Source organism: Lepus europaeus, chromosome 5, assembly GCF_033115175.1.
Source record: "Lepus europaeus isolate LE1 chromosome 5, mLepTim1.pri, whole genome shotgun sequence".
Lineage (NCBI taxonomy): Eukaryota > Metazoa > Chordata > Mammalia > Lagomorpha > Leporidae > Lepus > Lepus europaeus.
Window position 1 is genome coordinate 116,620,294 of NC_084831.1, and position 17,082 is coordinate 116,637,375.

The 17,082-nt window shown below is 44.3% G+C and overlaps 1 protein-coding gene across 2 annotated transcripts in view; it reads left to right on the plus strand.

Moving 5' to 3' along the window:
* PRPF3 (pre-mRNA processing factor 3) overlaps positions 1 to 12,463 on the plus strand; it is a 29,497-nt gene extending 17,034 nt beyond the window's left edge. The window contains exons 10-16 of one of the 2 annotated variants that reach the window (XM_062192177.1): positions 587 to 730; positions 2,631 to 2,730; positions 2,903 to 3,016; positions 4,352 to 4,470; positions 4,728 to 4,811; positions 6,534 to 6,595; positions 12,005 to 12,463. In XM_062192177.1, the coding sequence (XP_062048161.1) occupies positions 587 to 730; positions 2,631 to 2,730; positions 2,903 to 3,016; positions 4,352 to 4,470; positions 4,728 to 4,811; positions 6,534 to 6,595; positions 12,005 to 12,151 (770 nt within the window). In that variant the 3' untranslated portion in view covers positions 12,152 to 12,463. The remainder of the gene's footprint in view (positions 1 to 586; positions 731 to 2,630; positions 2,731 to 2,902; positions 3,017 to 4,351; positions 4,471 to 4,727; positions 4,812 to 6,533; positions 6,596 to 12,004) is intronic. The other variant, XM_062192178.1, reaches the window with a different exon arrangement.
* The last annotated feature ends 4,619 nt before the right edge of the window (positions 12,464 to 17,082 follow it).

The window sequence follows — 17,082 nt, forward strand, 5'->3', positions numbered from 1 at the left end:
AAAAAGAAAAGAAAAGAAAAGAAAAAGCTGGATCGGAAGAGGAGCAGCCGGGACACGAACTGGTGCCCAAGTGAGATGCAGGCACCATAGGTGGAGGCTTTGCATACTATGCCACAACACCAACCTCATGAATGCTGTTTTTTTAAAAAATACTTATTTATTTATTTGAAAATCTGAGTTACACAGAGAAGGAGAGGCAGAGAGAGAGGTCTTCTGTCATTCACTGGTTCACTCCCCAGTTGGCCGCAACGACCGGAGCTGTGCTGATCCGAAGCCAAGAGCCAGGAGCTTCTTCCAGGTCTCCCACGCGAGTGCAGAGGCCCAAGGACTTGAGCCATCTTGAACTGCTTTCTGGAGCCATAGCAGAGAGCTGGATTGGGAGTGGAGCAACTGGGACTCAAACCGGCACCCATTAGGGATGCCGGCACTGCAGGCAGCGGCTTTATCCGCTATGCCACAGCACCGGCCCCACAAATGCTTTTTGGAAGCATCACAATACTATCCCTATCATAACTTAAAAATAATAAACTGAAGATCCTTTTAGTGTGGTTAATAATTTTGCTGCACTCATTTCTCTGTGTTGCAGTTGACAATGACACACCAGTTACTCTAGGGGTGTATCTTACCAAGAAGGAACAGAAGAAACTTCGGAGGCAAACAAGGAGGGAAGCGCAGAAGGAATTACAAGAGAAAGTCAGGCTGGGCCTGATGCCTCCTCCAGAACCCAAAGGTATGAATCTTGGCTCCTGCTACTGAAAAAGGTTGGCAGGTTTATCTCTTTTTTTTTTTTTTCTTTTTCTTTTTTTAAAGTGCATTTAGAGTTGAAGTTTTGGTGGGCCAGGCTGAAGCCAGGAGTTCTATCCTGGTCTCCCATGTGGGTGGCAGGGGCCCAAACACTTGGGACATTTTCTACTGTTTTCCGAGCCCACTAGCAGGGAGCTGGATCATAAGTGGAGTAGCTGGGACACAGACTGGTGCCCATATGGGATGCCAGTATCTCAGGCAGTGGCCTTACCTACTACCATAATGCCACAATGCTGGCCCTATTCAAGTTTATCTCTTTAAGTCCATAGGAACTTTACTATGTCTCTATATCAGTGCTTTCTGCTTTTTGGAATCATTCATACATTCTTTTATCTTTCCCTAAATTCTTTACTGTCTTTTCATGTTGAAAGAATCAACATATTTGTTGTAAGGTTCTGTAAAGCTTAAAGCTTAATTGACTATAAAACACTGAAGTTCATGAAGATAGTAGTTATAGTCTGCATAGAGTTACATACATAATTCTTAACATTTTAATTTTTAAAATGAAAATAATGGGGTGGGCATTTGGCATAACACCTGCTTAAGACACCTGCATCCCATAGCAGAGTGCATGGATTGGGTCCCAGATCTAGTGCTGAATCCAGCTTCCTGCTAATATGCACCCTGGGAGAAAACAGATGGTGGACCCCATGCTTAGGTCCCTGCTGCTCACATGAGAGACACACCTGGCATTGTAGGCTCCTGACTTCAGCCTGGCGCAGCCCTGGCTGTTGCAGACATTTGGGGAGTGAACCAGGAGATGGAATATCTGTCTCCATCTCTTTCTCTCTGCCTTTGAAATAAGATGAAAATAAATAATTTTTTATTTTATAAGATTTATTTATTTGATCTGAAAGGCAGAGTCACAAAGAGGTAGAGGCAGAGAGAGAGACAGAAACGAAGCCAGGAGCGTCTTCTGGTCTTCCACACAGGTGCAGGGGATCAAGTACTTGGGCCATCTTCCACTGCTTTCCCAGGCCATAGTAGAAAGCTGGATTAGAAGAGGAGCAGCCAGGACTTGAACTGGTGCCCTTATGGGATGCCAGCACTACAGGCAGTGGCATTAACTGCTACACCACAGCGCCAGCCCCAATTTTTTTAAAAAAATGAAAATACAGTTAAATTTACCCCAGTAGTTAGTATCATTCAGTAGTAATGTTTCTTTTTCTTGTTGTTTTTTAAAAATTTTTATTTATTTGAAAGATTCACAGAGAGGGAGAAATAGAAACAGAGAGATCTTCCATCTACCACCGTTTGATTCCCCAAATGGCCACAATGGCCAGGGCTGAGCCAGGCTGAAACCAGGAGTCAAGAGCTCCATCTGAGTCTCCCATGTGGGTGGAGGGGTTCAGGCACTTGGACCATCTTCTGTTGCTTTTCCCAGACCATTAACAGGGAGCTAGATTGAAAGTGGAGCAGCCAGGGCATGAACCCATGCCCATCTGGGGTGCCGGCACCACAGGCAGCAATTTTACTTGCTATTTCACAGTGCCAGCCCCCAGTAATAATGTGTTCAGTGAGTACTGTTATGTATAGGATCTTTCAGTAGGTATTGTGAGCATAATGAAAAATACCAAATTTCGAAAAGTTCTTTGTCTTTCATAAATTTTCAGATAATATAACTGCATACCAGTTCTTCAGATTGTGTAAATTTAGTTGAGTTAATCCTGGAGGGGAGAGAGCTTTTCAAGTTAGGAGTTACTGGGGGAAGTGACTTTTGAAGAGATTTGAAATAGGTAAACAATATGATTGATAGAAAAGGTCACAGACTATCCCAGCTAGAGAAGGGAGTTAGAAGACTGATTGCTGTCCTCTCTCCACTGCAGTGAGAATTTCTAATTTGATGCGAGTGTTAGGAACAGAAGCTGTTCAAGACCCCACGAAGGTAGAAGCCCATGTCAGAGCTCAGATGGCAAAAAGACAGAAGTAAGTGCCATGGGATTGGGTGGAAACCCAGGGCAAGTACCCTTCCCAAACTCTTCTAGGGGATCCATATTTGAAGGGAGGGGAGAGTCCTCCGTTGCTCTCTCTTTCCCTCAGCCCTGCCTCTGATCTTCAATGCCTTTCTCACTTGTGGATGTCCTTCCTGTCACGACAGAGCGCATGAAGAAGCCAACGCTGCCCGAAAACTTACAGCAGAACAGAGAAAGGTCAAGAAAATTAAAAAGCTTAAAGAAGACATTTCACAGGGGGTACACATATCTGTATATAGGTAGGTGTTCATACTGGGCCAGCCTTCCCCTTAGCAGTTCCAAAATATTTTCCAAGTGCTTGAGGCAATACCCAGCCATGAGTTTCTTCTGGGTCTCCCACTTGGGTGCAGGGGACCAAGGACTCGGGCCATCTTCTTCTGCTTTCGCAGGCCATAGCAGAGAGCTGGATTGGAAGTGGAGCAGCCAGGTCTCTAACTAGTGTCCATATGGGATGCCAGTAATACAGGCGATGGCTTTTACCCACTGTGCCACAGCACCGCCCCAGTAGTCATATCTTTATCTTCATTTATTTCAGCAATCCTTTTATCCTCACTCCAAAAATGCATTTGGATGACAAATATTTTTTCTACCTTTGTGATAATTTAATGTTTTATTTTATTCTTTTGAATATGTCTTCTGTTTTTAAATGTGTTTGTTTATAAGAACTAATTCTTTTTTATAAAAATGGTACATTATTACAAAGTAGTGAATGCTTCTAAAGATTTTTTTTTAATTCTAACTTTACAGAAAACACTTACTGAAAAATGTCCTTTTTTTTTTTTCTAATCCCGTAAGTCCACTCTGAGTTAATTACTATTTACAGTTTTTCATGTATCCTTTTAGAAAGCTTTTATGCATATGTGGTGACTACATTATAAGCATCTAGGGAACAAAGAATTTGTAGGTCTTTACACTGTCAAGAACAGTGCGCTGGAATGAGTACTGGTGCAGTGATTAAGATCCTGCTTGGGACACTCTCATCCCATATCTGAGTGCTTGGGTTCAAGCCCCAGTTCTACTTCAGATTCCAGTTTCCTGCTAATGTGGACCCTGGGAAACAGCAGATAACGGCCCAAGTCCTTGGGTTCCTGTTACCCACATGGGAGACCCAGTTTGAGTCCTGAGCTCCTGGCTTTGGCCTAGCCAAGCTTTGGCTGTCACAGGCATTTGGGCAGTGAACCAGCAGATGGAAGATCTGTTTGTTTCTTTGACTCTCTTTCTCCCACTGTCATTCAAAATAAAATGAAAATAAATAAAAATTTTCTAAAAACCAAAGATAACAAACTTATAAATATTTTTGGATAGCAGTAAATAACTTCCTCATTGTTAGAGTAAATTTTGATCAGCTGTTACTTGTAAAATGTATAGTGGTAGACTGTGAAGAAATACAACATAGTGGAAATATTTGCAGACTCATCAGTTCTACCTTCTAAGTATTCATGTATTTGTTTACTCCAGAGATTTTTGTTTTTTAGAGAGAAGTCTGTTTTGGATCCATTCATTTATTTGCCATTCCATTCAGGCAGCTACCTGATGCTAAAATGGAAGACATAACTAAGCTTTCCCTTCTCCAGAGTTCGAAATTTGAGCAACCCAGCCAAGAAGTTCAAGATTGAGGCCAATGCTGGGCAGCTGTACCTGACAGGGGTGGTGGTACTCCACAAGGATGTCAACGTGGTAGTAGTGGAAGGGGGTGAGTCTAAAAAAATTGAGGGATATTCCCAGATAGCCATAGGCCTACAGTGATTAGCATAAGACAGTATCACAGTGCATACTTGGGTGTAATATACTGAGCCTCTGTTGATGTGTTTATTGGAGTAGAAGGCCCTAAGATGTGGTTCCTGGGATTGCTTCAGCTACATTAACCTCTTGGAGTATTAGATGAGCTCAGAGTTTCTTTCTATCCATCATCTTCCACAACTCTGCAAAATTCTCCTTCTCTGTTTCTAGGCCCCAAGGCCCAGAAGAAATTTAAGCGTCTTATGCTGCATCGGATAAAGTGGGATGAACAGACATCTAACACGAAGGGAGATGGTGAATGGGGGCTAAAGGGGTTTAAGTGGGAGAGCCTGGGAGGTGGGGATGGTACACTGATCTGTTTATCTTATTTCCTTCCCTGTGACACTCTAACACTAGATAGTGTTCAAAATTTTAGAAAGACCCATTCAGACTCTGGGCCTACTGAATAGTGATTGAGTATTTGTTACATGATCATATGCATGAGTGTTAAAGTTCTTCTGCCTACCCTTTAAGGCTTCTTTAACAGCTGGTTTTCCTAACTGTCCTAGGTTTGAGTGCTAGTTACACACATGAGTGTATTTGGTACATGAAAATTCAACAAGCCATGCATTTGAAGGTTTATAATACTGTTTTTGTTTTGTTTTGTTTTGTTTTGTTTAAGATTTATTTATTTGAAAGAGTTACACAGAGAGAGAAGGAGAGGCCTTCCATCCACTAGTTCACTCCCCAATTGGCCACAATGACCAGAGGTGCTCCGATCCAAAGCCAGGAGCCAGGAGCTTCCTTTGGGTCTCCCACATGGTTGCAGGGGCCCAAGGACCTGGGCCATCTTCTGCTGCTTTCCCAGGCCACAGCAGAGAGCTGGATCAGAAGTGGATAGCCAGGACTTGAACCGGTGCCCATATGGGATGCCAGCACTGCAGACAGCTTTACCAGCTGTACCACAGCGCCGGCCCCTATACTGTTCTTTCATTAAAAAAAATTTTTTTAAAGGATTTAAGGCAAAAAAGATTTTGATATTAAGAAAAAGCTTTCGGGGCTGGCACTGTGACATAGTGGGTAAAGCCGCTGCCTGCAGTGCCAGCATCCCATATGGGCACCAGTTCAAGTCCCAACTGCTCTACTGCCAATCCTGCTCTCTGCTATGGCTTGGAAAAGCAGTAGAAGATGGCCCAAGTCCTTGGGTCCCTGCACCCGCGTGGGAGACCTGGAAGAAGCTCACGGCTCCTGGCTTTGGATTGGATCAGCTCAGCTCCAACTCTTGGGGCCAATTGGAGAATGAACCAGCGGATGGAAGATCTCTCTCTCTCTCTCTCTCTCTCTCTCTCTCTGCCTTTCCTCTCTCTGTAACTCTGACTTTCAAATAAAATAAATAAATCTTAAAAAGAAAAAGCTTTCTGCTTTGGCCAAAACAATGTACTTTTCATCTTTCCGCCCAACCCTGTCTTATCCTACATACCTTTAATGTTCTCCTGGCCCTCATGGTTCCATCTGTGTGTGTTCTTCCCGTCGTTGACGACCTGGATTGACATTCAACATCTCCAGAGAACCCTGTTTCTTAACTTGACTTAACTGTGGCCCTATACTACTCTTTATTTGCTAAGTACTTAAAATATATTTTTGTACTATAATTGATAGATACTTTATTTTGCTTTGTAAGTATTCCTAAGATATTTTCATTAAGTGTGTTTTCCCTCCTCCATTTGGTTAAAAGTTCCATAACATCTGAAACCTGGTCCCAAAGTGCCTGCGACAACTGCTTGTTTTACTTGTATTTCCTTATTCCCAGCTCTTGACACATAGTAAGTACTCAGTAAATGCTTATTGAATTAATTAATGTTACTGCCTACCTGGAGCAGTAAAGTCTAAAGAGTAGAGAAAATAAATAAAAACAGGAAAAATGACATAACTCCAACATATGGGAAAGAATTTGAGTGGACCCGAATACTGTTTGGAACTAAATCTGGAGACTCTAGCCTGTCTAGAACAAGATTGCGCTATATTGTATTTTTCCAGATGATGAGGAATCTGATGAAGAAGCTGTGAAGAAAACTAACAAATGTGTACTAGTCTGGGAGGTAAGTGATGCTTTGTACAACACTGAAGTAGAACTTCCATGAGTTCCTCATTGTTTGTAGTTGTAACTAGTCAAGTGGAGCCGCAGAATGGCAGAAAGTAAACAGTGAATAATTCTTTAAATAATTCATGTTTCCTTTTGGAATCCAAATTTTTTATTTTTTATTTTTTGATTTGGGTGGGGTGTTTCACTTTTTACCATTTATTTGAAAGGCAGGAAGAAAGACATCTTCCATCACTTCCCACACCCACAACAGCCAGAGCTGCCGCAAGCTGAAGCCAGGAGACAGGAACTCCACCCTGATCTCCCATGCAAATGACAGGAACCTCAGTATTTGGGCCATCATCTGCTGTCACATTAGTAGGAAACTGGATCAGAAGTGCAGAGTAGGGGTCAGCTCTGGCGTAGCAGGTATAGTGACCTCCTGTGGTGCTGGCATCCTGTATTGGTTCCGGTTTGGGTCCCTGCTGTTCCACTTCTGATCCAGCTCTCTGCTATGGCCTGGGAAAGCAGTAGAGTATGGCCCAAGCCCCTGGGCCCCTGCACCTACATAGGAGACCCAAGGAAGCTCCTGGCTCCTTGCCTTGGATCGGCATAGCTCCAGCCATTGCGGCCAATTGTGGAGTGAACGAGTGAATGGAAGACTCTCTCTCTTACTCTGCCTCTCCTTCTCTGCCTTTCAAATAAATAAACATTTTTAAAAAAGAAAAAAAGTAGAGAGTAGCTGGGACTCAGCTGGCACTCTGATATGGGAGGTGGGTGACCCAAGCAATGGCTTAACCTGCTGTACCACAACATGTACCACTTGATAACTACTTTTTAAATTTAAGAGAAAATTATTCCTGATTATATTTTAGTTACATTGATGAGTATATAGTACATGCCACTCAGAAACTGTATGGAAAATGCTGGTGGCAGGAATATGAGTCCTCTACTGAAAATTTTTTCACTGTCATGAATGTGAATCTTAGTTTTTTTTCTGTTGCTATAACAAAAAACCTTGAGGCTGGCTCTGGCAGAGCCAGGTTAAGCTGCCATCTGCAGTGCCAGTATCCTATATGGGCACCAGTTTGAGTCGTGGCTGTTCCACTTCCATTCCTGCTCCCTGCTAATGTGCCTGAGAAAGCAGAAGATGGCCCAAGTCCTTGGGTTCCTTCACTTGTCTGGGAGACCTGGAAGAAACTGCCGCCTGGTTTCAGCCTAGCCCAGCCCCAGTCATTGTGCCATTTAGGGAGTGAACAAGCAAATGGAAGATTTTCTCCCCCTTCCTCTCTCCCCTTCTCCCTCCTTCCCTCCCTCCCTCCCTCTCTCTCTCTCTCCTTCCCCCCCCTTCCTCTCCATCCCTCTGTCACTCTCTCATGATTCTGCCTTTCAAATAAATAAATAAATATTTTTTAAAGATTTATTTTATTTATTTGAAAGACAGTTACAGAGAAAGGTAGAGACAGAGAAAGAGGTCTTCCATCCGCTGGTTCACTCCCCACATGGCCACAACAGCTGGAGCTGCACTAATCTAAAGGTAGGAGCCAGGAGCTTCTTCCAGGTCTTCCACATGGGTGCAGGGGCCCAATAACTTGGACCATCTTCTTTTCTTTTCTTTTTTCTTTTTCTTTCTTTCTTTTTTTTTTTTTCTTTTTTTTTTTTTTTTTGACAGGCAGAGTGGATAGTTAGAGAGAGAGAGACAGAGAGAAAGGTCTTCCTTTTTGCCGTTGGTTCACACTCCAATGGCCGCTGCGGCCGGCACATCTTGCTGATCAGGAGCCAGGTGCTTCTCCTGGTCTCCCATGCGGGTGCAGGGCACAAGCACTTGGGCCATCCTCCATTGCCTTCCCGGGCCATAGCAGAGAGCTGGCCTGGAAGAGGGGCAACCGGGATAGAATCCGGTGCCCCAACCGGGACTAGAACCCGGTGTGCCGGCACCGCAAGGTGGAGGATTAGCCTGTTAAGCCACTGTGCCGGCCTTTTTTTTTTTTGACAGGCAGAGTTAGAGAGACAGAGAGAAAGGTCTTCCCTCCGTTGGTTCACCCCCCCCAAATGGCTGCCACAGCTGGTGCACTGCACCGATCTGAAGCCAGGAGCCAGGTGCCTCCTCCTGGTCTCCCATGCAGGTGCAGGGCCCAAGCACCTGGGCCACCCTCCCTCCACTGCCCTCCCGGGCCACAGCAAAGAGCTGGCCTGGAAAAGGAGCAACTGGGACTAGAACCTGAAGTGCCGGCGCCACAGGCGGAGGATTAGCCTAGTGAGGCATGGTGCCGGCCTTGGACCATCTTCTGCTTTCCCAGGCCATAGCAGAGAACTGGATCGGAAGAGGAGCAGCCAGGACTAGAACCGGTGCCCCTATCGGATGCCGGCACTTCAGGCCAGGGCTTTAACCTGCTGCGCCACAGTGCCAGCCCCAATAAATAAATCATAAAAAAAAAAACAAAACAGCCGGCGCCGTGGCTCAACAGGCTAATCCTCCGCCTTGCGGCACCGGCACACCGGGTTCTAGTCCCGGTTGGGGCGCCAGATTCTATCCCGGTTGCCCCTCTTCCAGGCCAGCTCTCTGCTGTGGCCAGGGAGTGCAGTGGAGGATGGCCCAAGTGCTTGGGCTCTGCACCCCATGGGAGACCAGGATAAGCACCTGGCTCCTGCCATCGGAACAGCGCGGTGCGCCGGCCGCAGCGCGCTACCGCGGCGGCCATTGGAGGGTGAACCAACGGCAAAAGGAAGACCTTTCTGTCTGTCTCTCACTGTCCACTCTGCCTGTCAAAAAAAAAAAAAAAAAAAAAAAACCCGAGACTGGGTAATGTATAAAGAAAATACAGTTTGATAGTCGGTCCTAAATCCAGCAGCCCCATCTCTTCCGTTTCCAGTAAGGGTCTTTTTGCTGCATTAAGACATGGCAGAGGGGCCAGCGCCATGGTGGAGTGGGTTAATCCTCCACCTGCGGTGTCGGCATCCCATAGGGGTGCTGGTTCTAGTCCCAGGTGCTCCTCTTCCGATCCAGCTCTCTGCTGTGGCCTGGGGGGGGGCAGAAGAGGATGACCGGAGTGCTTGAGCCCCTGCACCCACATGGTAGACTGGGAAGAGGCACCTGGCACCTGGCTCCTGGCTTCGGATCGTCACAGCTCCAGCCGTTGCGGCCACTTGGAGAGTGAACCAACAGAAGGAAAACCTTTCTCTCTGTCTCTCCCTCTCACTGTCTGCTAACTCTACCTCTCAAATAAATAAAATATTAAAAAAAAAAAAAAGACATGGCAGGGAATCAGAATGAGAAATGACTGCATACAGGTGGGTCTGCACTTCCAACATTGGCCTTTGGAGAACACACTGAAACCAAATATAGACCATAGCAATAGGAGACTTGGAAGGAAGGGAATGAATTGTGGGATTTTTCTAAATCTGGGTACAATGAAAAATGTACTAGATTTAAGAATATAAAAAGGCTACACACTACCACTGACTAGCTATGCAATCTGGGCAATACACTTAATGTCAAATTATGTTGCCATACTTATAGAATGTTGAGTTTTTATTTTATTGTCTTGTTTGAAAGATTTATTTATTTGAAAGAGTTACACCAATAGGTCTTTCATCCGCTGGTTCACTCCCCAGTTGGCCGGAATGGCAGAGCTGCTCTGATCCAAAGCTAGAAGCCATGAGCTTCCTCCAAGTCTTCCTACACAGGTGCAAGAGCCCAAGGACTTGGGCCATCTACTGCTTTCCCAGGCTATAGCGGAGAGCTGGATTGGTAGTGCAGCATCTGGGACTTGAACTGGCACCATATGGGATGCTAGCACTGCAGGCCACAGCTTTACCCGCTAAGCCACAGCACTGGCCCCTGGCTGTCTACTACTGCTCTCTTAGGCCATCAGCAGGGAGCTGGATTGGAAATGGAGCAGCTGAGACACAAACCATTGCCTATATAGCATGCCAGCATCTCAGGCAGCAGATTTACTGCAAATTTTTGTTTTTGTCTGAGAACCAAATCAGATAATTCTGTGGTAGAACTTCATAAAGTGGGACTAATTTACTTTTTTTTTTTTAAGATTTTTATTTATTTGAGAGGTAGAGTTAGAGACAGAGAGAAAGGTCTTCCATCTACTGGTTTACTCCCCAGGTGGCCGCAACGGCCGGAGCTGAGCCGATCTGGAACCAGGAGCTTCTTCCGGGTCTCTCATGTGGGTGCAGGGGCCCAAGCACTTGGGCCATCTTCCACTGCTTTCCCAGGCCATAGCAGAGAGCTGGATCGGAAGTGGAGTAGCTGGGACTCAAACTGGCGCCCATGTGGGATTCTGGCACAGCAAGTGGAGACAGCCCACTATGCCACAGTGCCAGCCCACTAATTTACTCTGCAAATGAAACCTTTCTTGTGATTATCTAGCCTGTCCTCTTAATAAATCAGTTTTCATGTTTTTATTTTATTGCTGTGTTCATGTACATGGATATCTTTGGTTTTGTAAGTGTGTTTATTTACATTAACTAGTTTTTTACTATAATTATAGAAGTGATAAGTCATTACAAAAGTAATGAATTGAGTTTTTTCTTTCTCATTGCTTATAGTATTTATACTTATTTATGGGGTACAATATTCAATACATGTATATAATGTATAATGATCAAATCAAACATTTCCATCTCAAATATTATAATTTCTATGTGTGAGTGCTTATTAAAATAAAAAATTCTAACTATTCATAAGAACATTTGCTGAAAAAGTCTTTTTTCCTTTTCTCTGATCTCTTAAGACTATTCTATATAGGTAATTACTGTTAGCAGTTTTTCATTATATCCTTCTGTCTTATCCCAGACTGCTTAATTTATACATACAAATTAGATGTTAGTATCCATAATACCCTTTTTTTTTTGTTTCCTAAGTTTAACAAGCCAGCCCCCATATCTCTTCCAGATTTCCCATTTATGTCTGAGAACTTGCAGAAGTTGTCTCTCAGATTCAAAAATAAGCCAAATTCTCCTTATTAGACTCAGTGCTCCTTTGCTAGCTGTTTGAGTTGGCACCTGTGACTGCCATTGCTGCTATGTCTTTCTCTATTGTAGATCTCTGCAGGTAGCCCTGATTGTCCTCCTCTCACCCCAGTTGTCCTTTGTCACTGGGCCTCAGAGCTTCCTTCTTGTGTACATGCTTTCACTTAGTCTTGTAAAAAGAGTTGTTTCAGACTCTGCTGTCTTAACTCATACTTGAAAGCTCAAATCTGGGAGGAGACAAATTCATGTCATCCCATACACCACAGCAAGTCAAAACTGCACCTTTATTCATATGAAAAGTCATGTAGATCTCCAAGGAGTTCAAAGTTGCAAATGCTTTTACCATAAAAGCACATTTAGCTAGGCACATGTCTTGTAAAAGAATATGTGCTTTAAATAAGAAATAACAGTGTTTTTAATATTAACTTTGTTTCTTTCCCAGGGTACTGCCAAAGACCGGAGCTTTGGAGAGATGAAATTTAAACAGTGCCCTACAGAAAACATGGCTCGTGAGCATTTCAAAAAGCACGGGGCTGAACACTACTGGGACCTTGCACTGAGTGAATCTGTGTTGGAGTCCACTGACTGAGACTACTGCAAGCCCTGCCTCGCCCTCCTTGCCTTTGTCTCCTCGTCCTCTCTTATTCTACTTCCCAGCCCACTCCCACTTGTGTGTGTGATCTCAGAACTGTGCCAAGCAGACATCGGGACAATGCTCTTTTTCCCTGTCAGCCTGGTGCTGCCCTTTATTCCCCGTATGTGCATATGATTAAAGAGTTATTTTTAAACTTGGTATTATATTTTTACATACTCATGGGCATTACAGCTTGGGTCTTCAAGTGACCTTTTTTCCCAGACTTCTGGCAATTGCTGTGCAGAAGCAACTTTTTGACATTGAGATTTATGTATAAATGGACAGGTGGATCGATAAATGGTTATATATTTTTGAAGTCTTGTGGAAATATCTGACCTCATCCTTGAGTAAGAGTGATAATGTTTCCTGGAGCAGAATGAAGCAGGGAGAGATGTTAAGTGGGATGAATGCCCACCCCTTTAGCTAGCTCCAATAGATGAGTCAAAGGTAGACAGGTTATCTCAATCTTGGCAAGTTGTCTTTTCAGGAAATCGGTTCTTCAAATGGGTGCATATATGGGAATGTGTGTTGTGGGTGAAATGGACACAGGAGAGTCCAAGTAGGATGGTATGTATTAGTTTGTAAAGGAGACTAAGATTAGAGAATTTAGCCCATTTTGTGTCTTCTGCCAATTTAAAATCCCCTTCTAAAAAGAAATGTATAGGGTTTTCTGTTTGGTTTCATTCTCCTGATAACAGTCTCGCTAGAATGTAGTTGGTTCTGGTTCAGCATTTAATGTGTTTCTGTTTTGAGTTTTAAAAGTATTTGGATCAGAGTCTAAGTATCGATTGAAGTTCAAAATTCTTCCCGTACTTGTCTTCCAATTTCATGTTGCCTGTTGATGTATTGGGAATGGACTGGCCAAAGCCCCACTGACCAAAGAGCTCCCATGAAATCCTGCAAGGTGAAGCTGCCTAAGATGTGGTGTTTGAGAATGGATACTTGACTTGAGGCTGAAACATCCTGTGTTACAAAAGTAACCCTTGTAGCAAAGTTCCTTGTTTCAGGTCCTGGTTGGAGTTCCAATTTTAAGGTAGTATTAGCACTTGATAGAAAGGTAGAAAAAGATAAGGGAGTGCAAAAGGTATTAAGGAAAAACTAGCATAACTTCCCTCCTCCACCCCACCTCGTGTATATATTTTGTTTGTTTTTTAATCTTTTTTTTAATGCTTATTTATGTCCATCTATTTGAAAGAGTGACAGGAGAGAGAAACCTTCCAACCACTGGTTCACTCCTCAGATATCATCAAAAGCCATGGAATGAGCTCGGCTGAAGCCAGGAGCCGGGAACTCCATCTAGTTCTTTCACGTGGATGTCAGGGGACCCAGAACTTGAAACATTAAGTGTTCCTGGATGCATTAGCAGGACGCTGGATCAGAAGCAGAAGTGCAGTGACTCAGACTGGCACTTCAGAATGGGATGTGGCCATCCCAAGTGGTAGCTTACTCTGCTTCACCACAATGCCTGTGCCTTCCCTTTCTTTTTTAAAGATAAGCAAACCTAGAGAGGAAAGGATGCTAATTCCTGGAGCAGGCTGAAATCTTTGGGGGGAAATCTAGTTTGCTGGGAGACAGCAATGAAGATTTAGCTTGTTAGTAATTTTGAGACTTGAGAGCCAAAAAATTGAACTAGTTTTTAGGTTTTGTGGATTTTTTTTCTCCAAACATTTATTTGAGAGAAAAAAGCTCCTGTCCCCAAATGCCCACAATAATATGTAATGAACTAAGCTGGAGCCATGAGCCTGGAACTCTTAGGTAGCAGGGACCCAAGTGCTCAAACCAGCAGAGAGCTGGTGTCAAGAGCTAGAGCTGGGTAGCAAACCCAGGTGCTCCAATGTGGAATATGGACTCCTAACCGGCATCATCACTGCTGGGCTAAATGCACACCCTGGCATTTCTTGATTTAAGCAAGTCCAGGGGAAAAATTGTTTTGCTTAAAGGATTTATTTATCACAGATAACTTAAATACAACCTGAAGAATGTATTGATAGCATAAGATGTAATAGAAATATTTATGCTATCATTCAGTTTTTCATTCTACAGTATTCATAATGAGACTTTGCCTTGTTTTAAATCACTCTCATGTGTTTCTGGGTGTTCTTTCTTGCTTTTAAATTTTTACAGCGGCATACTGTGTTGATCATCACGTTCCATAAGCATTACCTCCTTGTTTCTTGTCAACCTGATGAGTAGACTTTAATGAAGCACAGCTACACACAGGGAAACAGAGAAAAGGGTCTTCCATCTGCTGGTTCACTCCCCAGATGGACACAATGGCTGGAGCTGAGCTGATCTGGAGCCAGGAGCAGCCAGGACATGAACCGGTGCCCATATGGGAAGCTGGCACACAGGTGGAGGCTTAGCCTACTATGCCACAGCGCCAGCCCTAACAAGGGTAGACTTCTAAAGTGAGGATCTGTGGCCGAAATAATTTGCCCAAGATTCTGGCTAATAAGTGGTGGGATTTAATTTGAACACAGGTTTGTTCAAAGCCTGAACAGCCTCTGAGTTCATTCTGCCTCATTTGTAAAATAAAGGAGTATGGACACATGTTCTTTCAAATAAATTATTCTCAGGATAATTTCAATTGGGTGCTATAATCACTTAAAATACTTAGTGAATTTTAGTGATTTGTCTTATAATCTATTTTAAACTTTTAATTATCTTTAGTTGATAGTTGTATTAGTCAGCTTTTCATTACTTTAAAATACCTGAGAGGAGCTTTTTAGACATTTCTTTTGGCTGCTCTGGAGGTATGCAGTCCAAGATCAGGTGGCCCCATTGTTGTAGGCATCTGGTGAGGCTGGGGGATGGTAGAGGGACATGTACAGGATGATCCACTTCCATCCTGGCTGCTCCACTTCTGATCAGCTCCCTATTAATGTGCCTGGGGAAGCAGCAGAAGAAGACAAGTGCTTGGCCCCTGCTGCCCATGGGGAGACCTGGAAGAAGTTCTTGGCTCCTGGATTCAGTCTGGCCCAGTCGTGGCCATTGCGGCCATTTGCAGAGCGAACCAGCAGATGGAAGATCTTTCCCTTTCTCTGTAACTCTGCCTTTTTTTTTTTTTTTTTTTTTTTTTTGACAGAGTGGACAGTGAGAGAGAGAGACAGGAAGAAAGGTCTTCCTTTTACCATTGGTTCACCCTCCAATGGCCGCTGCGGCCGGCACACCGCGCTGATCTGAAGCCAGGAGCCAGGTGCTCCTCCTGGTCTCCCATGCGGGCGCAGGGCCCAAGGACTTGGGCCATCCTCCACTGCACTCCCTGGCCACAGCAGAGAACTGGACTAGAAGAGGGGCAACCGGGACAGAATCCGGTGCCCTGACTGGGACTAGAACCCGGTGTGCTGGCACTGTAGGCGGAGGATTAGCCTATTGAGCTGCGGCGCTGGCCAACTCTGCCTTTCAAATAAAATAAATCTTAAAGAAAAAAGACAAGCAATTTAAAATTTCTTTTAAAAGGAGTAGAATTTTTTTTTTTTCAACAAGCAGAGTGGACAGTGAGAGAGAGGACAGAGAGAAAGGTCTTCCTTTGCCATTGGTTCATCCTCCAATGGCCGCCGTGGCCAGCGCGCTGTGGCCGGCGCACTGCACCGATCCGAAGCCAGGAGCCAGGTGCTTATCCTGGTCTCCCATGTGGGTGCAGGGCCCAAGCACTTGGGCCATCCTCCACTGCACTCCTGGGCCAGAGCAGAGAGCTGGCCTGGAAGAGAGGCAACCGGGACTAGAACCAGGGGTGGCAGCACTGCAGGTGGAGGGTTAGCCTATTGAGCCGCGGCGCCGGCCAGGAGTAGAATTTTGATGAGAGAACATACTAGAAAAAAACAAAAGTGGACATTTTATGATAAATTTAAGGAAAAAACAGTTTGGATCCCAAGGAACCAGGGGGGAAGGCATTTGAGATGATACTGGAAGTTGGATAGGAATTGTGGAGAGTGTTAAAACCCAGGGCTTTGGGGCTGGCACTGTGCCCTAGCAGGTAAACCACCACCTGTGGTGCCAGCATGCCATAAGGGTGCTGGTTCAAGTTCTGGCTGCTCCACTTCCAATACAGCTCCCTGCTAATGCACCTGGGAAAGTAGCAGAAGATGGCCAAGTAGCCCAAGTTGTTGTAGCCATTTAAAGGATGAACTAGCAGATGGAAGATTCTCTGTCTCTCCCTTTCTCTCTCTCTCTCTCTCTCTCTCTCTCTCTCTGTGTGTGTGTGTGTGTGTAACTCTGCCTTTCAAAATAAATAAATATATCTTCAAAAACAAGACTCAGGGCTTTTACATAACTTGAAGGTGGCCAAGAACTTTTTTTTTTTTTTTTTTGGAGGAGAACTAGGAGGTTAATTTGGTAATAGTATATAAGCTAAAGAGATGGAGATTGACTGTGATATTGGCAATATAGTTCAATAGAAAGATAATAATAAGCCCAGATGGTGGGAAGGGAAATGTAAAGGGAATTAATGCAAATTATGTCTAGGGAGAAGTCCACAGAATTTGGTAACCATATGGAGGGGTGGAATAAAAAGTAGGAGGGTCTGATGCTGTGGTGTAGCGGGTTGAGCTTCCACCTGCAAAATGCCACCAGCATCCCATATGGGCACTGGTTTGAGTCCCAGCTGCTCCACTTCAGATCCAGCTCACTGCTGGTGGCATGAGAAAGCACCAGAAGATGGCACAAGTACTTGGGTCCCTGCATTCCCTTGGGAGACCTGGAGGAAGCTCCAGGCTCCTGGCCTCAGCCTGGCCCAGCTCTGGCTATTGTGGCCATCTGAGGAGTAAAACAGCGGATAGAAGCACTTGCTCTCTGTCTCTCCCTTTCAAACAAATATTTTTAAAGAAAATTGTAATCTTCCTTTACACTAGAAAATTTAGTAAAGACAATCTTACATAGCTGAGCAA